This window comes from Rhodnius prolixus, unplaced genomic scaffold (assembly GCF_049639745.1).
Source record: "Rhodnius prolixus isolate KJV_2025 unplaced genomic scaffold, Rpr scaffold_1, whole genome shotgun sequence".
In the NCBI taxonomy this organism is placed as follows: Eukaryota; Metazoa; Arthropoda; class Insecta; order Hemiptera; family Reduviidae; genus Rhodnius; species Rhodnius prolixus.
Window position 1 is genome coordinate 22175545 of NW_027411581.1, and position 21585 is coordinate 22197129.

The 21585-nt window shown below is 32.0% G+C and overlaps 2 protein-coding genes across 2 annotated transcripts; both read right to left on the bottom strand.

Moving 5' to 3' along the window:
• Positions 1–133: 133 nt before the first annotated feature.
• Positions 134–8012, bottom strand: LOC141457596 (uncharacterized). The gene is made up of 7 exons (XM_074134804.1): positions 7614–8012; positions 7404–7518; positions 5349–5430; positions 3654–3756; positions 3500–3582; positions 2493–2585; positions 134–714 (listed from the first exon to the last, which is right to left on the bottom strand). Exons 1-7 carry the CDS (start codon positions 7634–7636, stop codon positions 548–550), a joined length of 666 nt encoding a protein of 221 aa, XP_073990905.1. The 5' UTR covers positions 7637–8012; the 3' UTR covers positions 134–547.
• Positions 8013–8148: 136 nt separating this feature from the next.
• LOC141457538 (tRNA (34-2'-O)-methyltransferase regulator WDR6) lies at positions 8149–21517 on the bottom strand. Its single transcript, XM_074134682.1, has 16 exons — positions 21329–21517; positions 21085–21265; positions 18974–19142; positions 17916–18056; positions 17385–17606; positions 17102–17298; positions 15988–16202; positions 14842–14985; positions 14159–14304; positions 13457–13681; positions 13154–13342; positions 12462–12732; positions 12097–12274; positions 11610–11995; positions 10431–10593; positions 8149–9849 (listed from the first exon to the last, which is right to left on the bottom strand). The coding sequence occupies exons 1-16, from the start codon at positions 21396–21398 to the stop codon at positions 9777–9779; spliced, it is 2970 nt and encodes a 989-aa protein (XP_073990783.1). The 5' UTR covers positions 21399–21517; the 3' UTR covers positions 8149–9776.
• Between the last annotated feature and the right edge of the window lie 68 nt (positions 21518–21585).

Here is a 21585-nt window from a genome sequence, read left to right on the forward strand (position 1 = left end):
TGTTATCATGTGACATCTAAAAAAAATAACAGAGAGCTACATATATATATAATTTATGTCCCTCTGATGGTTTATTAAACCAAGAGTATTATCTTTATATTGTCAGTGATTGTTTTGTTTTCATCTCTTTCTAATTTGGCTTAATAAAGATATTATTATTATTATTATTATTATTATTATATAATTTATGTATAAGCATGGTTATTCCACTATTAAACAAACATACAGACAAATGTATAAGTCAATTTAAATGTTTTTCTTTATTCTAAATTTTAATTGGCAAAATTTCTTTTACTTTGAAAGAACCTTAGAAAAATAATAATAATAAAACGTTGCGAACAATATTTACTTCAAACCAAACGTATCTGTAACGTTCAGACTTTTAACTCACTATTAAAATAATATATAAAGTGGATGTCTCGGAGGAATTTAATAATAGGAAAAATGAGGAAAATATAAAATAAGTCAGCACAAATCGAAAGTTAAACTTGATAACAAATAAAAAGTGCCTAAGGATGTTTTCAAAATGCATTTTATTAGATTATTATTAATATAAAACTTTGTCTTGAACTGGTGGACATGCTGAATGATTTACTTTTACAAAGTATTCTGAAGAATAGCCATTCACATATGCCGAGTACAAGGCAGCACCCAGCGTTCTTGGTTCTGCTTCATATCTTCTTGAAAGAATCCATGTTAATTTTCCCGCATGACCTAGTCAAATAAAATTAGGTTACTTTATTATGTAAGCAATGCTACTTAAAATAGCTTATTAAACCTTTATAAATATTTAAAATCAAGCGTAGTTTTTACTTTCTCGAAACGAATCGTGGACAATTGTGGAATGCAGTAATTATAGAAGCATCTGCCCACTATCGTTCTCTAAGGAATCATAGAAAAAATAAAGAATACAGGCTTAGTACATGTTATCTTTTCATAGATGATAGTGTGGAGCAAGACATCCTCCTAAAGTTGGTACGCCTGATTAAAGTGAAGACGAAGGAAGTGATTTGTGAGGTCTAGTTCTACAAGTTATCAGAATCTTATAGTTCGAATTTTATCCTAGAACAGGAAGATGATTTGAGTGCCTTTTCTTTAATATGATACTAGAATGGGTAATTGAAAATCACGCATACAGACAATTGGGACCTTCATAAACAGAAAAACGCAGTTGATGGCTATTACCCATGATAGACATCCATAGATAGATTAAACTATGGCGGCCTCAAGGCCTACGTCACTGCGACCCCTTTGGATCTATTGTGGCTCCCCTCACTCTAAAGCTCACCCTCCAGACTCCTTTTAATCAGACTCTTGATGCTGGAGAGCGGCTCTTGGGTAAAGCTCACAGGCCTTGGTTTTTCCTCCCCGAGTAGAAACATCCTTAGCCATACGAGCCCCTCGCACTGACACAACACGTGCAGTGCCGTTTCCTGCTCTTCCTGACAGAACCTGCAAAGGCTATCATCTGCCAGGCCCATGCGATGCATGTGTTTCCTGAGCCTGCAGTTAACAAGTTAATAGGTCTACAATTATCCTTATAGCCCTACGGCCTTAGCCGATTAATTCTGCAGTCAGCCTTGGCGAATAGCCGGTTATGAACTCCTTCGCCTATCTCTGCCCAGTGGAGGCAAGCCACCACTCTTGAGACCTACTCTGCACTCATAAGTTAATGGCCACAGTCTTCACACACTTCGGAACCCCAAAACAGGGCTCCGGGCCAACGAAGTGTCCCGCAGAGCCTTCGCGGGCCCATAAAACTGCCGCTTCGTTTCCCTTATGACCTGAAAGACCAGGTACCCAAACCAGAAAGACCTTATTATGGTCACTAATTTCCTTCAGGACGCCCAGACAGTCCCAAACCAGTTTTGAGTTGACCTGGTAGGATCTAACAGCTCGTAGAGCAGCCTGACTATCCGAGAAAATTACGACCTTAGAATCAATAATTCCTCGCCCGTTAATCTCGGCAGCACAGAACCTAATTTCAGCTAGCTCAGCCTGAAAAACTGTAGCTAGTTTCCCTAGGTTAACCGAAAACCCACATTTCGGCTTCACCCCGTACACTCCCGCTCCCACACCTTCCTCCATCTTGGAGCCTTCAGTGTACCACATCGAATCTCCCACCACTTGGGCTCCACGTCTCCAAGCCTCCCGGTCTCCGATACAGACTTTGAAAGGCTTGTCGAAGTTATATTTGGGAGTCATAGAATCCGAAGGCAGGCCCAAAATAGGATTGTCCTCCAGCCGACATCCATGGATCGTGACAACTCGTTCAAGAGATGCGTTCAGAAAATAGTGGCAAAACGAAGTATTTACTTGTAAAATGTTAATATTTACTCTTTAAGCACGAAAAAAATGTTATGAGAAAAAATGGAATGAATTGAATAAAAGAATACTTAAGACATTCTCCTATAAGAGTCAGCAAACCTTGGAATTTAAGAAAAATATTTAAATGTTTACTTTGTGTGTTTGTACATATTGGATTAAATTACCATTATGGTCTAGAAGTTCATCACACATAGTTATTGTTATCCAGTTTTCAAAATTATCGGTGCCTATGATTGAAATTGTAAAGTTAAGATTGGCTGCAAAAATAAAAAATAAAATAAATTAAAATAAAAAGTAGACATTCATTTGGATCATTTACATAACTTCTTGGTTTTGGAGGAATGCTATGATAAATAGTGAAATTTATGATGCCAGATATGGGTTAAAATCTTGCAATGATTTGCATTTAGAGTACATTTGCAAGTGGACTCCTATTTGAATAAATATCAAAGTAATATGGTAAGAAACCTCTAAAATTAATAGGGGTCACACTTTATTAGTAGCACAATCCTGCCATTTAGTTATTACATTACTAAAATCAGCAATCTATGGGAAATGTCTTCTAAAGAAAAGAAGATAATATAAAAAAAAGGAGGTAATATAGTCTACAGAAGCCAGCAGCCTCAGTGCTTCAGCTGAGTCTATTTCTTTTCTCGTACGTATTGCGTATAATAGACAGGCTTCCCCCTATTTAAGATTTAAAATTAACATTTTCTGGATAGTAATTATTCAATGCAAGTACCTTCTAAATGAATTTTAATAATAAGGGGTTATAGCTTGAATCCTCTTTTATTTAAAAAATCTCGATACAAAACTCAATTGGTTTAATTCCACCGGCTGTTTCAATAAGCACTGGACTACTAATTATCCTCTTTTAAGGTAAAGATTTCTTAATATTAACCAGCCACATGTGATTTCTAAATATAAGGTAGTAATCATATATCAAGAAAATCACTGTTTTGATATGAACATTGTTCACTTACACAGGGGACGACAAATACGTGGATGAATAATAAGGAGTTGAGAAAAAGAAAAAATATATGTATATTCTGAGTTGGAATGAGCTTGAAAACATTCCATTTCTTATTTTACAATGTGAATTTTTACCAGCGACAAGTTAATATTACAATCTATTGGCACAAAATATTGAATATGTAAAAATTAATCATACCTAATGGTACAAATACGTTGAATATAGAATGAGTTTTTGATATTAGATTAAGTTCAAGTTGAGATGTTGCGTATGCCTCATATCTGAAAGTACACAACAAAAATAGTAGAGAACGAAAAGGGCTGAAATAAAAGTTAGTTTTAAAATATTTTACCTGTCATGGTATCCATAATTGCGTAAAGAATATTTGGGTACATAAGGAGGGGGATATTCGCTCTCCACATTTACACCAATACATTTGCATGGCTCAATAGTATCTGCAAATTACATTGTGCATAACTGTTTTTACGTTGTAGAATATTGTGTATTAATATTGAGCTTCCTAATACTAAACAAGAAGTTTAGTACACAAGAGTATGTGAGAAATTCTTGCATAGAGAGGCAAACTGGTAGCAAAATGGAGTTGTTTCCGTAGTCTGGAGTTTGGAAAAACAAGGTATAATTTCAGACAGAACTACATAATTTTAATGCATAATTTATCTCAATTTAGTGGATTAGTTTATTGTTAATGGACAGTTCAGAGTCACAAGAAGGGAGTGAAAAGAGAAACTTGTTGTCTTTTAAGAGTAGTAAAGTTCCAATCACTCCACTTTATCCTGCGGGGTTCCCTGAAGTTATGTGGATATGTTGTGCTGTGGTGTTTAATTCTAGTAAGGTTAGTAAGTACACAACTTATTTTTACTGCGGTGTTTTAAAAATTTCTTTTAAGCGTCCACAAATTTTGTTTTACGCTTTTTTTGACATTTTTTTGGGTCTGTTGGATACTCTAGATAATGGTGGGACGGCAACACTATCACAAGATAAAGCGAAATGAACAATTCTGGAATGGAACAGAGTTTATAAATTCAATAAACAAAATCTGAATTAGAACGGGGCCCAGAAAGAAGGATGTAGGGAATTGGTGTAATTAAAGACATTACCTTAGTGTTTCTTACACTAAAAATAGGTAAAACGATTCTTTTTAGCAAGTCGTAATTCATCACCTACAGCTTCTTGTAATATGTTAACATATTGATACCACTGATTAAACTAACGATTTTTTGATCAAATGAGCGGGTCCCAGGTACACCCATGAAACTCCACGCTAGAGTTACTTTGAACCACGAATGAGGATAATTATGAGGTAATTAATGACAAACTGGAGATTGGGAAATAGCTAAAAATCGAAAAACAAAATTGGACAAAAAATTAGAACAAATATTAAGAAGGCCAAGAAGACACAATCAATGTAACTCAAAATAACTTAAATTTAAATTACAGTTACCACGAATTCAACAACACCTCTCAACTACTCATGTTGAAAGCTAGAATTGAGTGAAAAGGTTGGCTGTCCCAGGTGCCAAAATCAGTCAAAGGATTCTGATTTATACTATTTAGTTTACGATTTAGAATGAATTTATTTTTGTTTTAACGCATCGTCATCACAATAAAACATTTTGGTCTTCCTCTTTTATCGTAATTTAGTAATGACATTTTTAAGGAAAAATCGCTTTAAAATTACTAAGTTAATTTAATAAACGGCACTTCAGGATGATCGATTTTCTGAAATGAGAATAGTAAATGCAAATGTACATTATACTGCAAAGACACTCCAAAAGGAAGTTTAACCCTACCTTTTCACCAGTACTACCTTAAGAAAGATTTTCTTGGAATTTTCTCTTTCTTACAGTACGGTGATGGTTAATGTTGTAGCGAGGGAAACTGTCTGGAGTCTGGCAGTGCATAGAGGAGTACTGATATCATTTTATTGCTGAGATATTAACAATTAAGAATAAAAAAATTAAAAAACTGAATTCTCATAAAATCTTAATATTAATTTATCGTTTATAATAAATTCTATAGTACTCACTAAAAAATCCACAGGAATTCCTTCTGCTGAGTACATGGTCTCCTAACCTAGGACCAAACATTAAAAACCAAGTTCCTACTGCCTAAAAAAAAAAATATACTCTTTAAGGCCGAGTTATAAAAATCATCCATTTTAAAAATAGAAAGTAGTTTTTTTTTTAAATACATGAAAACAAAATTTTGGACGCATAAGAATTGGCGTTTAATTGAGAAGTAGGACAATTGATGATTTCTGGCATTTGGATTGGGTGTTTCAATTAACCGAGAAAACTCCTTTTTACTCAATTGTTTCACTTAAGAAATAATAAATATTATATATTATTAGCAGCGGGCGGCAATGACTCACATTTTGACGCACATTAAACTTAGAAGAATAAAATAAACGAGAACTTTATTGAAAGCTTTAAATATGAAAATAACTAAATTTACGACGTTTATCAGTGCCTGCTACAATGTCCATTATTTTCATTCAGAATTGATTGTATCAAAAGTACTTGAAAATTAATTGTAGTTCACTGGAATCTACTGTTTTTAAACTCTAACAATTAAGCGATATTTTGTTCGTTATTGTAAATAACAATTTGTTTAAGTTACTTATATGTTGCCAATGTTAATACCATACTTTTATTTCTATTTTTAATGTTTCATAGCATGAATTTTTGATGAACTAACATCTGTCTTACTTATTAAATACTTGATTTTTTTTCTGCTTGTAATATCTTCTTCAGGAATTTTATACTCAAGGTTTTGAAGTGCCCTTGGACAGAAAAAATGTTTTTAAAATATGGTTTGTTTGTTTAAACAAAATATCTCCAAATCGAAAAATGCAGCAAACTGAAATTTTGTATTAAAAAAATAAGTTTATGGATAATCGAAATCATTTTTGAGAAAATCTCGAGAAATGAAAAAATTGCTTAAATAAAGCCAAAACCGCCCTATACTCTTCATATGAACACAACTCCAGAACCTGTCTTTTTCTATACGTCACAGATTTCAAATAAATTTTAAAACATGGGTTCTTTCATATTTTTACAAGAAAGTAAAAAAATAAATAGAAGAATACTTCTGGTATTCTATTTGGAAGTTGTTTGAAAAAACTATAAGTTCGAAAATTTAGATATATTAGCTCGCAGATAAAATGCACTTTTCTAGGTTGAAGGCGAGTTTTAGAAGCAATCTTATAGCGAAGTTTATCCCTCTCAAGGCACGTACTTATAAACTACTTGATCACAATATCAGAGCTGATGTAACTCGAATGGATGGCGTGGAGGGTATTACAGTAATTACACGGTAAAAATGAGGGAATTTACTGAAACTTTCTTAAAAGCCAGACCATCAACTCGTAATGAGGAGAGAATTCAGCAAATTCTAAACAAGTGTGGACACAACTTTGATATTGTCGCTAAATGTCCTATATTCTCTTCGTTCCATCAGTTTTCGGAGTGATTAATAAGTTACACCACTTTTTTTTACATTTGAGATCACCTTTTGATTATATAGTTCATGTAAAAACATTATTTGTGCAATGAATCATTATTCTCACTTTTGATAGATAATAAATGAATTTATTATTATATACAATAAATAAAAACATTACAAAGCAAAATTAAATAACGCTGGAAGAATTTTTTGGGGCATTTCTGGCCTCCGGACTTGTTCTCTCTCTACACTTTCCATTGTGTCTATCTTCATTCACTCAATAGAATGAGCAGACAGACAGCTAACTTGAGGTTGGAATCTCCTCGTGTCAGTCCCTGCTATTAGATATTCTAATGATTTTATTTTGTGGAACAAGCACTAAAAACTTTTTTTTTAATTAGGGCTAACTCAAAACATGTATTTTGATTAAAAAAAATTCAATTTCGGAAGTTCCACAGGATCGTAACACAGCCATTACGACATGAAAAAGTTAAAATTTGCAATTCTATTTAGTATATTTCATCTGTCATGCTGCGACGGATAAAATCAACAATATTATCCAGAACTGCAGACCTAACCCCATTTTCAAAAATACTAAGCAAAACGCTGACGAGTTCTATGTTATAAAAATACTTACAGAACCTTCTACTATTTTATACGGTGATACCTCTGGAGGGCAATTTTTTTCAGTGAATGCTCCTACTAACTGAATAATTATGAACACAAAGACCATCAAATTATTTTTTGCACCCCTGTAAAAAGTAATTTTAGTAATCTTAATGTAATGTAAATTTTAGTTATCTTAGCAGTTTCAATTAAATGATAATTCAAAAGTTAGAATAAATACCATAATGATAACATTTCCATCATCCAACTGAATCCATTCGTTGTTAATATTTGATGTGTTATTTATACTTTTCTCCTTTACAATAAGTAAAAGAAAGTAATTTTTCCGAGGATTTTTTTTTTTTTATCGTAAATATATGGAAGGATATAACAGCTATCTAATACCAGTTTAAATTATTCATAAAATAATTTTATCTTGAAAAACTGCCTAACAGAAAAAGTTAATTTTTACTTTTAAACAGAAGTTAGAAGAAATATTACTAATTATGAAAGGAATTTCATTTATTTAACAAAAGTGAAACAGCTATAACTGCAAATTTGCCACAATTTGTTCGACCAGCTTTGACAGCTAGTAAGCAATAATGAGAGCTACATAAAATTATCTTAAAGATAATGTACTTTTCTATCAGTTTTTTAAATAATAAATGTATTTTTGTCATAGTTTACTTAATTACTTCCTCTGAAATATTTTAGCGAGGAATATTAAGGAAGAAGAATAAGGGGGCACATTCAATGTGATCATTTCATAATAGTAATACCAATACTAATAAAAGTTTATTCAAAGAAAAAATAATACAAAATATATTTCCAGGTTCGAACCCAGCTGCTGCTTCTTAGATTTTTTTTCTTTCTAGAAGCTTCTTACAGCTCACGGGCCGGAAGTACACTGAAAAAGCTCCAGCCGCCAATATCCTGGGATGTTGATGCGCTTTTTCTTTTTTTTTTTAATCTTCCTAGATTCCTTTAGCGCCTAAACCACTTCCTCTTCCATCACTATTATCACCGACAAAGGAATCTGAACTTCTACAGCTAAAGCCCACTCTAATTCTGTGTTTTTGTTTTAATTTTGCGGTTTTCTCAAAATCGTTTAACGATTTTGTTTAAACTGGGATTACTCATTGCATATGTAGATCTGCTTCTTTTATTTCAATCAACATCTCTAGTTGAACAGGTAAGATTCAATTGGTGTATACACGTTTTTAAAACTATATAACTCTATAATTTTAGTCATAATTTAATTTTTGTTTCATAATTTTAGTAACATTGTTTTTAATTATGTATCAAATATTCGAAGTATCAAGTAAATATTTGTTGTATCTTGATTACATTTACTAGTGTAAGACAGACGTGAGAGCGTTCACACTTGATTTTTTTAAGCCGCTAAACCTGAGATATTGTGTCTAGAGCGCCAAGTATGTACAAGTGTTCCTAATTCCGTTTATTTTGCACTCAGGCTTTTCTGTAGCCTCAAGGCCCGCTTTGTCTCTGGTAAGAATTCACTTTTCATCACCTGAGAGGTTCTTGAGGTTCTAGAAGGTTTGAGGCTCTTAGATTAACAAACAATTTTTTTGGATAGCCGGCATTGAGTATGTGAAAGCAAAATATTTTACTTGTTAGATAAAAAGTATTGGAAAAAATTAAATTATGTAAAAAATAAATGAAAACAGTGGTATGAAACAGCAAATGAAAAGGGATGTGTTTAGAAAAAAAAAGTGGTTATGTCGTTGCGGCAAGGAAGAAAATTGAAACACATTAATTTAGAAAAGCTGTAATAAAATGTGTTAGGTTTGGTTTTTAGTCGGCATGAAATGCATGAGTGAGGCATGTATGAGGTTTTATTGTTGAATGTGTGAGAAATGCACGTGTGTTATTAGACATTCTGCTCAATCCCGAAATTTGGCATGAAATTTTACACTAAGTAATCTAAATTGGGTATCAATATCGATGGGTGTAGCAATCGAGTAGATATGAGCTTGCAGGTACTGCAACTTAAAATGTACATTTCTAGTGAGTGCACTTCAAAACATAAATTAGCAACAAAAAAAAAGAGGGGGAACAAAGGGAAAGTTTTGTTTTCTTAAAAAATATCTATATACATATATACATACAAAGAACATATTTTGTTTACTTATAAAGAAAAGTTATCGCCAATTTTTTCAGGCGGGACTTAACGTCCAACTACTGATTAGATGTTGTGGACGGTGCCAGCAGCGCATACTTAACTATTAAATTTATTTTCTAACAAAAAAAAGTAGCTACACACGTGATTTGAACTTGATCACATGCATAAACATTTTAAAACCTGTCAATTAAAAGTACAATTTAATTCCCTTCTAGTCTTTTTATATCCGACATCTTCTCTTAACCTTAAAGTAGTAATTAATTAGCTTGTAATATCGCAAATCTGTTTAAACAATTCAATTCCCAATCCGTGGACGCAAATATTAATCTTCTTCCTGGAACAATAACTAATACTCAAAAATTTGTAAAAAAAAAAAAAAGAGTTTATGTTAAAAGAATGTTCGAGTAAATTCAAGAAGTAACATGTAATTTTATCAGCATACTCAAGTGTTTAATAACAATGAGTTGTTGATGTAATCAAATCTTGTAAAACACTAAATTATATAATGGAAGCAAATTTATCGCTTGGTGTAGTAACGTAACAAAAAATATTTATGAAAACGTCTTTGAGCCCATGTTTTCTACAGACATTATCTGATCTGTTGTGATAAATTACTGTTATAAACTAGGACAAACACTTACTTTTAAAGAAAATTTTAAAAAAATTATCAAAGTTGGGTTTTTTAGAATTACGAAACAGTATTTTTTTTTCTTACAGTTTTTACGATCAACTCTTGAAGAATCACATCTTCCGAACGGTTTAAGCTTCATGTTGCAGCGAAAAATAAGACGCACTTGTTTTCAATAAATAGTATTTTTAAAACAAGGGGAAGAGATAAGAGCAATCTTTCTCTTACAATTTCCTTTACAAAACAATAATAATAAATAAATAAATAAATAAACGTTAAGTACTAACTGAGGAGTTAGCCATGCTTGCAGACCATGAATATCTGGAATAGAAGTTGCAAATTGCATAACCACATTAACTGCTAAAATTCCACTATTATATTTCCATCTTAATAATGAGACTCTTTGATCTAGGGCTACTGATATAATAAAATCATCTAATATTTTGACTCCTGAAAAATAAACCATTGATTATTAATGGAATAAAGATTTAAGTGCATACATTCTGATGGATGCTAAACTTCAAAAAGTTGAAGTCACTTTTGTTAGTAAAAGTACGAGCAATATATGTACAGTCGAACCTCGCTTAACGAGCATAATTCGTTCCAGAACCTTACTCGTTATGCGAAATACTCGTTAAGCGAAACAATTTTTTTATATAAATTAAAATAAAAGGGGATAATTGCTAGATCAGCCACACTTACACCATTTTCTCGTTTCTCAATGATTTTACGTTTCACTTCTAACGTTATTTTAATTCTTTTCGAAGCCATTTTGTTAGAGGGATAACAAAATAAACACAATAATATTTAAACACAAATATCATTATATGGACTTCCCCTATACACCACTCATTCGGTGAAGTTCGGTTTCGACTGTATCAATGCATTAGATACGTGGAGAATATGAAACGCATATGCGTAAACAGGAATGACTAATCGAAGAATGCGCAGTTTTCGATGAGTCAGCGAAAACTGCGCAGTCAGCGAAATGTCATTGGAAAACTATCGTTATGCGAAACATCGCTCGCTATAAGAATCAATTTGTTTTACTCGTTATGCGAATTACTCGTTAAGAGAGGTGCTCGTTATGCGAGGTTCCACTGTATCTGGTTGCCAAAGTCACTAAATAGGTTGGAAACACTCCTCTCCCAATAAATACTAACTGCTAGGCTTTTACTTTAAGAAAATTTGTATCTAAAATTTAGTTTAATAAGACAAAGCTTCTCAAAAATAAGAAGAAAGCTATCCATTAATAACAGACTTCGTACAAACGCAATTACTTTAACAACTCAAAGTGTTGAAATTGTTTTTAACAGTTATTTTTTCATAAACTATTATAGTTATAATTATCAGATTAGCCTAATGAATTAAACACTCACTTGAACTATGCTAAGTAAGATTGGATTCAAATTTACATTGAATTTAGATAATTAAATTACGTTAAGAAAATTATTTTAACAGCTTACCCGTTATCTGACAAGTGTGTAATGTTTTTTCTATCCAAAACGTAAGTGTTAAGTGTTTATTATTTTTCTTCAACTCAAAAACAGTGATTCTAAGAGCTGAATCATCGCTTCCAGTGGCTAATATAAGGAAGTCTTCTTGTTGCACTAAACTACAGCTATTTACACCGAGACTATGTATTCTATATGTGACAGGGCTATTATCTGTATCTGTTTGTTTCAATAAATCATCTAAATTCCAGAACGCCACTATTCCGTCAGTTGTCAAAGTTATTACAAAGACAATGTGATTCCATAAAATTTGTGTAACTTTTAAAATGCAATGATCATGAAAAGAACAAACTTTTACAAGGGTAATATTATTAGTAGCCGCGTTAAAATTTAACAACCTAAAAAGAGAAAAAACAATTGGTTAATAAGTAGCAGGAGCTAAATGATCACCTCATTTTTGAAATAATAAGAAAGAAAAATATAAAATGAAATTGGTAACCTCAATAATCCATCAGAACAACCGCCTAAAATAAGGAAATCTGTTTCCGTCAATTGTACAATATTTACATCCATATATCTTGTTTCGGCATCAGATAAAGGTTCAATACGTTTTGATTGTCTCTTATGGTTTCCTTCACGTACCATGTGGGATGCTACTTCTACTAATTTTACATTACCTAAAGAAAAAAGATTAACAATTAAGTAGGTAATTTACAAATTTTGTTGCAATGTTTGAATTAATTTTTAACAAGTTCATGTGCAAGATAAGCAATGTTATTACAGTCCATTGACTTAACATGTAGGGGTCCTGAAAATGCCAAGCTTCCGACTTGACTTCTATTTCAAAACGATCTATATACCAACCTTTGCATTCCAATGCTTGCCACATAATTAGCTGTCCTCGTCCTCCACAAGAAGCAACAAAAGAAGAATTACTTGATCTATCTTTTATAGCGTGAATAGCTCTTATACTGGAAATGTGCCGATTAAGTGTTATTTTAGAATTAAATGTTTTGCCATTCCAACAAAATAATCTCAAAGTGTTATCTTCTCCACCAGTTACAATAAAATTATTGGAATCAGACTGAGTATCAAGTAAAAAAGCTGCATTTATGCTTTTACTATGGAAACCCGCCTAAAACATTGCAATATATGTACATTATAATTATATCTTTATTTTTTATTTAATTTTTTTTTTATTTATTTTGTTATTCTCAGTATACAATAAGTAAATATGAAGACTGAATATGGTGAACTGGTGCGGGAGAAGGGCAGGAGGAGAGAAGCTACCCAGTGGTAGCACTCTCTATAGGAGAAATATCTTTATTTAATTTATATATTTCTAATTGTTTATTTATTTGTTTGCCAATTGTTATAAATGTATACTTTAAGAATATGGATTGCACTCTTAAAGTAAAATAGTACAGTGAATGAATGAATTGCTGTAAATAGTAATATATAGATCCTGTATCTACAAATTTATGCAACAGAATATTTATTGCTTCCAAACGTTTTGGGCAATTAAGACTTAAAAACTTATTAGAGTAAAAACTTACCTCTGCGGTTTTATAATAAATTAATTTTAAATTTCTTCTGTAAATATTCACGCTTTTACTTTTTATAAATGCAACTACTAAGGATTCTGAAGCTTCATCTATGTGACAATCCCACGATCTGTGTCCTCCCCCACAATCCAGTTTTAATAACGGCCTCCCTTCTGAGTAACTCCATATAATAAGGTTAACCTAATCGACAGCAATTAATGATCTTTTTAACAATATTTTTAGAATTTTTAAATATGTGCCACATTTTATATGAAATAAGTATAGTATAAGCATAAAAATCATTATTCCGCTTACGTCATGAAAACCAACAAGAACCGCTCCAAGTGAATGTGTTTCTTCAATCTTGGCAATCCAATCCAACTGCAATTTGTTCGAATCTAAAACTTTTATGGATTCCTCATTCACAGACAATTGCCTATAAAATCCATCTCTACCTGTTGATATTATTGTGTCACCAATTAATTGAATGGAGGTAACTCCTTTGCATCCGTGTAATTTTTTAATAGTATGCAATGGTCCCTAAAAAAAAATGTTTACCATAAATCAAAAAACAAAACAAAAAACCGGCCCGAATAGTCCTAACGAAGATTTGAAGCGAAATCGACTAACCGAAAACTGCATTACTAAATAGAAGTTATAATTTATAGATTTTCTCGTATAGAGCTCCTACGATTTAGATATAAAATAAATAAAATGTGATTTTTACTGGAAACATTCTCTTGCAAATATTCATTACTACTGTGGGCCAGCACACACTGAAGCCAGCTTACACAGACGAATTCCAGAAGTGTGAAGAAAAATGGAAAGAAAGTCGAGTGAGTCACTCAGTTTTTACTTCCTTTCTATTAACGATAGTTTTTTCCGCTTTCAGGGATCATTTAACATTTAAAATTAACACTTCTTTATCAACTATTTCTCAAGGCAGGAAATATCTGATTGAAAAAGCTTAATAGAAAATGTCTTTTAATACTAAAGCTAAAGCTCCAGTTTACTAACTTTTTGAGTAGAATTTAATTCATAAAGATGAATGGAACCACATCTGTCACCACATAAAATATAATCTGCAATACGAAGCGCTGAAGTAATCCATCGTTCTTTACAAAGCGGAAGGGTATATTGTCCTAATCGTTTCAAATCTGGTTCTGTAATCATTGATAAAACATTAACTACTTAAGCACTAATAAATACATTATTTTTGTTATTAGAGGACCTCAAAATCAATTTAATTCTGAATGCAACACTGGGTACATATACATATCACAGGGTATTTTCAAGGTGTTCAGAGTTCCCATGCCCAAAATTTAAAATGTATTATTTTATTGCAAAGCAAATTTATTTGGTTGTTTGCTTTTGCATATTCAACTAATTTGTTTCTAATTTGTGACTGCAAATTTAAGAAATACTAACGAATATATATTGTTTTTTTATTGTTTAAGCAAACCTGCCTTGCAGCAGGCGTCTATAACTCTCATAGCGCCCCTTATGACAACGAAGATTCATTGGCTATGATACAAATATACATATACATACAGTAGTCATTGTCAATTAGTTGTGTCAAGACCTGTCTAAACATCGAGTTTGATTGAATAAGAAATGACCTATTGCTATCAATCATCATTAGTTGTTGTTAGTTAAAGTTCATATTTTCAAAATGTAATAAATATATTAAATTTATTTACCAGGATTTTTTAAAAGTTCCCATAAAATTAATTCTCCATCACTTCCGCAAGTTATTATTAAGGAGTCTGATAACCACATTAAAGAGTATATTCTTCCTTCTATTACACGACCAACCCATATTTTTGAGATACCATTCTTTTCGGCTGAAAAAACATAATTACTTTATATTAAAAAGTATTTTACAAAGACTACAAAATGTATAACAGTTGAGGAAAGATTAGATTTGTCTATGAAATGTCTACAAAGCTAAGTCACTGTGACAAAAAAGATCTATTTATTCATGTTTATAGTGATTTTTGGTCTCAGCCTAAAACCAAGGACAAAAGTCCAAAAGAAGTAATAGTAAAAAATAATACTTCAGTAGCCCTATAAAGAAAGATAGTGTGAGAAGAAAAGGAAACAATCATCCTTTCTCCAGGGAGGAATATCAGTATATACGGCGAAGTGCATGTAGGCTGAAATATAGTTCTACATAGTAACTACTTACGACAATAATATAATAATTCTAGACAATTTTGGGTAATGCCGTTAGATACCAGTTAGGTTGTCTACTCCCTGCGCTTAAGCTCTTTCTTAATTCTAAGGTCATTTTTTCTAAACTGTTTACCTTCGGTATTGTAATCTGTACTTATAATAAATAGAATAATATCTATAATACTAATAATATTAATAATACTTTAATAGGGAAGGGATTAGCTACGAGGTTAGCATATTGGACTCCCACGCGGAGGTCCCGGGTTCGAATCCAGCTGCTGACCCTTAGATTTTCTCTTCCTAGGAGCTTCTTACAGCTCACTGTCCGGTGATGGACAGTGTTGTCTGTAACGAAAGAACACTGTCCGGAGGCCGGCAGTGCACTGGAAAAAGCTCCGGGCGCTAATAACCTCAGCTGTTGATGCGCCAAAAAAAAAAAATTAATTCTATTAATATGAACGCGTTATTTCATAATAGGTTTTCACTTTTAAATCTTTTATGCCATTACCAGTATCAAGGACTACAGTAAGGAATAGAACATCTAGAGACTTATATGGCTACTTCTTATACGGGAAAGAAAATGTTAACTGAGTAAAAAAAACATCACAAGGTTCCTGCAAATTATGTAAATAATTATTTAAGAGAGGAAAGAATTAGAAAGTTACACTTACCCTTTAAAATCTTTAAGTGCCCACAAATGCTTCCCATAGCAATGATCTTCCGATTTGGAGACATTTTTAGTAAACAGTAGCTTGCAAATCTGTCATCTTCTTCGCAGTTAATCCAAGTTGATTGTGTGTAATACATTAGTTTACCATGGTTAGTCATTAGAATGATATTTCCATTGAATGCTAATACAATACTTCGAGGGATACTTTTTAAGTCCCTAAAATTTAAAAAAATTATAAAAAGATTGAAAATTTGGTTAGGTCCCCACTGCTAGATAATATCTTAGATTATATCCGTCGTAGCACGCATATTTATTACATCCCTGACCGGTTTAGGATATTCATCCATTATGAGAGGTAGAGGTCGAAATCCAGTATACAGAGAATATCAAGCTTTTCTCTGGTCTTTATGCTTGAGTATAATAATAATAATAATAATAGCTCGAACGAGGGGAGGGATTAGCTATGTGGTTAGCGTACTCGATTCCCACGCGGAGGTCCCGGGTTCGAATCCAGCTGCTAACCCTTAGATTTTCTCTTCCTAGGAGCTTCTTACAGCTCACTGTCCGGTGATGGACAGTGTTGTCTGTAACGAGAGAACACTGTCCGGAGGCCGGCAGTGCACTGAAAAAAGCTCCGAGCGCTAATAACCTCAGCTGTTGATGCGCTTAAAAAAAAAAAAAAAAATAGCTCGAACGTAAAGTTCATTATTGTTGATTTTTCTATTTTAATAAATACAAGAGACACTTTCTCTTGACATGGGTATTGAATAACTTATTATTATTTCATTTATTTATATTTTTGAGAAATTTTGTTTGAAAACAATTCTAAGCAAGCATAGATTAATACTTCAAATAGATTATTGTCATAAATAAGTCCACATTTATAAGGGACAAATATTTCTTAAGTTCACAGTTTCACAGCAACTAAAAACAAATTAAAACTGACCAATATCACAGTTGAATAACGGTTGATAAACAAAAAAGTTAAACAATTAAATTAATTTTTAATTAAAAAAAGTTGCGAAAATTTATCTGTATTCATTTCAATTTAGGTTAGTGCCTTTAATTAGTTAAATGACATGAGCATTAATACTTTTCTAACAAAGAATCCTTACGAAAAATTGCTATGGTATACAACAGAAGGGCTGACTCTTTCACACAATGGCCACATATTTATCCCTCCATCACTTCCACCGGTGGCTATTAATCCTAATTCTTCAGAACAATCTATGCTCCATACTGCACCTCCTTGGTGACCGTACCACTTGTTTAAGCAGTCTCCATTTTCATTCCACATTGATATAAGAGAATCCTAAAATTTCAAAAAGTCTTGTCGGTGAAAAATCATTCAAGTCTGAATCTTAACTTCATTTAAAAAACAATTATATTCTTACACACCTCTCCTATACTAATGACCTTATTCTTGGAAATTATCTGGCTTTTCCACACTCTCGCAATATGAGAAAATATGCTAACTTTTAATGATATAGTATTATTATTCCAATCGTTTCTATTTTTAATGGCTGCAGATTCAACTTTCCAAATTCTAACGGTTCTATCGTCAGAGGTAGAACAGATTAGATTGGACCGGGAATCATAGTTAACAGAAAATATAACTCCCTAGAACAGAATTAACACAAATTAAATAATGAAATCTTTGTTTAAATAATTAAAATTTTTCGCTATAGTTTAGGTATGTATGTTTGATAGAAACCCAAAAATAAATTATAAATATTTTTAGGCTGATATAATTAACTCATCCATTCTAAGGCAATGTTCAAAGATATGGAGACAAGGAGCTCAACTGATGTGTGATTTTGATAGATGTATTATTAAGAGAAAACGTCTCTTTCCTTTAGCCTAATCTTTAATTCCAACTGAAATATGAATGGATGAACTGAATTAGGTATCAGATTCAATATAGCATACCTTATGTCCTTTAAGCCGGTGTAAAATACGAGTCTTGCCACTTTCTGGGCAGTAATTCCAAACAACAATTTCTTGGAAAACTGTGCCAGCGAGGACAACTATATCATTCCATTCAGTGTTTATAATTTTTCCAGAATATATGTTTTCTTAGTGAAATAAATAATTAAATTATAGCTTATTAAACATTAAGTTATATGGTTTCTTTAAAACGGTGTTTAGACTAAGGATTTGCAAGAAGTGAGGAGGGCAGAAAATAAATAAATAAAAGAAATGAATAATGGAATTGTAAATTGCGAAAATAGAAGAGTAAAGGTTGTGGTACAGGAAATTTTTAATTGCAAACCCCTGTGAGAGAAAAGCACAAGAGGAATTAGGAAGAATGAATTTAAGAAGAAAATATGTGCCGAATAATTAAAACTTTTGACCGTGTTAAGTGCAGAATTGCAAAATGAAGGCTGCGAATAACTGAAAGTACTAAAGATCCTAGTGGAGAATATCTGAGATAATGAAGAGAGTTGGGACTGCGAAAAATATCTATTCACTTCTCTCTCATTTAAAGCAATTCTCGTTTTACGATTTGCTAGCACCAAAAGACGGCGCTAATTCTTCATCCCTTCTAATAATCTACATGGACACAAGAATAAAGTGACCTGTAATTTAACTCTTTTTTGGAATAGTCATACTTTAACCTACAAATGTAGACATTCATAGCTTCATAAGCATCCACCATAATCAAAAACATTTACACCAGCTTACATCTCGCAAATAAATATTTTCAAAGTTAAAACGCTTAAGATAAAAGCAGTAAAGTAGAAAAAAAATTTCTCGCTCCTCTATTTTAAGCATGATTGAAACTAAGCTAAGAAGATAATCTCCATTCAGATAAAGACGACGAAGATCTAATTTAATGAAATGAAAGCAGCTCTGCTGGCAAAGTCAAGAGATGAAAAGTTCAGAACAAATCAAACAAAAAATTTGAAATTAACTGAAATTGAATACAAAATGAAATACAATTATTAAATTCTAAAAGCAGTACACACTAGCACTAAAGGATACAGAACACATAATTCTTCGCATTTAAATTTACATGTGACTGTCTCCAGTAAAATATTAAATTTATAAACTACATTGTTTGCTGATAAGATTGCCACAGCATCTACTTCATTTTCTAACCAAATTGCGTCCAATATCCAGTCAGGAAACGAACAATTCTTTTCTATAACTAACCTTAAACAAAAAATAAAAAAAATATATTACAGTTTTGGCAATATTACAAAACTTTATGAGAACTAGCTTAATATACATTATTTCATTTTGTACATCAGAGTGAATAACTGTTTCCACTAGCCTCATTATAAAGATCCGTGAGCATTTCTGTTTGTAATTTTCTCTTTGTCTTCTAGAAGGATAAAGGTTAGATATGCGCAGTTATAATTAGAATACCTAAATTTGTATGTTTTAGTCTACTGTTTTTCAAAAGCAAAAGTACAGACTAATTAATTATCTTTTTTGATGATGGTAGAGTTAAGTAACTACAGCTGTAACTATTGTAGCTTGAAGTAAAATGGAAGACAAAAATAAAAAAAACTGAGAAGAAATCTGGGAACATTTGCAATGTTACTGAATATAATTAGAGAGTCGGCCTTGTTTTTTAAAGTGTGAATGTAAAGAGAATGCTACCAACGGTTTGTTAGAAAAGACGTATATGCTCATTTGCTATGCTGAAATTGTTTAGAAAAAAAAATTCACTAATGTTTTTCCTAAGAAACAATAATTACGTGTTCATAGATCTGCAAGGTATAAATTGATCTGCAAAGAGATAGAGAATCAATTCTATAAAACTGCTTTTAATGATTTTCCCAAATTTAAAGATAAAAGTGTTTTGAAATTTATTAAAAAAATTTTCAACAGAAAATTTAAATGTAGTCTTAAACCCTGACGAGAAAGGGTAGGTACCACATTTCACGCTGTGTTGAATCTCTCGTTCACCATGCAGTTGACTAGTACTTACTTATTAGATAAAATGTTTGATCATCAAAGCACGATTCAATAAAAAACTGAAATCCTTTCAAAAATGCTAGGCCCAAGAGAAGCAGTGGTAAGATTTAAGCAGTAACCGACATTCCCAGCTAAATGCTAAACATGATTACCTGCACCGTAGACGATTAATTTACCCATGTACCCTTTTTGTGAAGAGGTTCATTCCCTGGTGTGTCTTGGGTGGTAACTGATAGTAGCCCGAATGGAAATAATGTTAATATTTACTTCCAACTGGACTGTTACGAGATTTAATGACAGAAAAAGCTTAAAATTCGGTGTTAAAAAAGAAAGATGTAAAACAAAAATTCGTACGATCGACGCTTTGCACACACCCACACAAAAGTAATGCCTAATTTTGAAGGTTTCTTCCCGTCCAGTTACCAATTTAGGCGACTAGCCAACGTACTGTACTATAAATTACTCATATTAACCATTAAATAAGATGCAATGCTTAGTCCGGGAATCTATCACAATGCTACACTTCTTAGCTTTACGGGTCATGTCTCGAACCACTCAGCTACCACGACGCCTCACATAGAAATGAAAATACTTATTTTCTTAAAAACAGGTTTACTTATGCTGGTACTTTTTTATCAAATGATGCATGTTTTTATTTATTTGATGCACCTTTAACTTCCCATATCTTTAAACTTCTAATATTTAGTAACTGAATTGCAGGGCAAATTGACTAAAAATAATTGAAGTAAAATGGAAGACACTTTTAAAGGAGCGAAGGTTTGTGTGTGTGTGTGTGTTTGCAATTTAACGTTTTTTTAACAGCAGTTTTTAGGTTCAGTTAAACTTTGTCACCGAACTGAGGGTCTGTATAACACATATTGATCTGCTATTTAAACTAAAATAGTCCTACTAATTTAGAAATTAACATTTCCACAGTGAATAACATTCAGCACGTTAGGCATGAAAGATCCATTAAGTTTTGCAGCGTCTAGGGTAAAAAAATCTAGTCTTTAATATGGATTCTCTTAATAATCTTCTTCAGAATTAGGGTTCCAGTCAATATTATAATGATAAAAAAAGCAGTCTTGTGAGTGTTTATTGATATATCTCACAAAACTGAAATATGGGGATGACAACTCATCGTAACGCTGTAAATTAAAATATCACTCACTTTAAAGGTTCCCAGCAATATTTAACATTAGCTAGTTTTCGTCCACCGAATAATAAAATTCTATCATTTTTTGGAAAAATTCCATAAATATTTTGTGGAGGAAAAACTTTAATACTGCAAACTTCTTTCCAACAAATACTCTTCGCATTTTCAGTATAAACGTGTAGTTCATCTCCAATACCTTAACAAAAGAAATGGTTCTCAAACTATAATGGCAAATATTTACAAATAAATTAAATGTTACCTGCTAACAAGTAATTTCCAAAAAACTTTATACTCGTGACATTAGTTTTCAAAAACACTGATTTTATCATTTTTTAAATTATGTATTGGTTGTCAATTATTTCAATCAAAAAATTATTCCTGAACCCCTGACAGTACTATTCTATTTTTGCATGAAACCGTTTTATCATTTACAATAATTATAACCTGTTGTAATCTACACTACATGCCTTATATCGATATATATGTATATTCTTTGTTTAAGTTTTTCCAATAGGA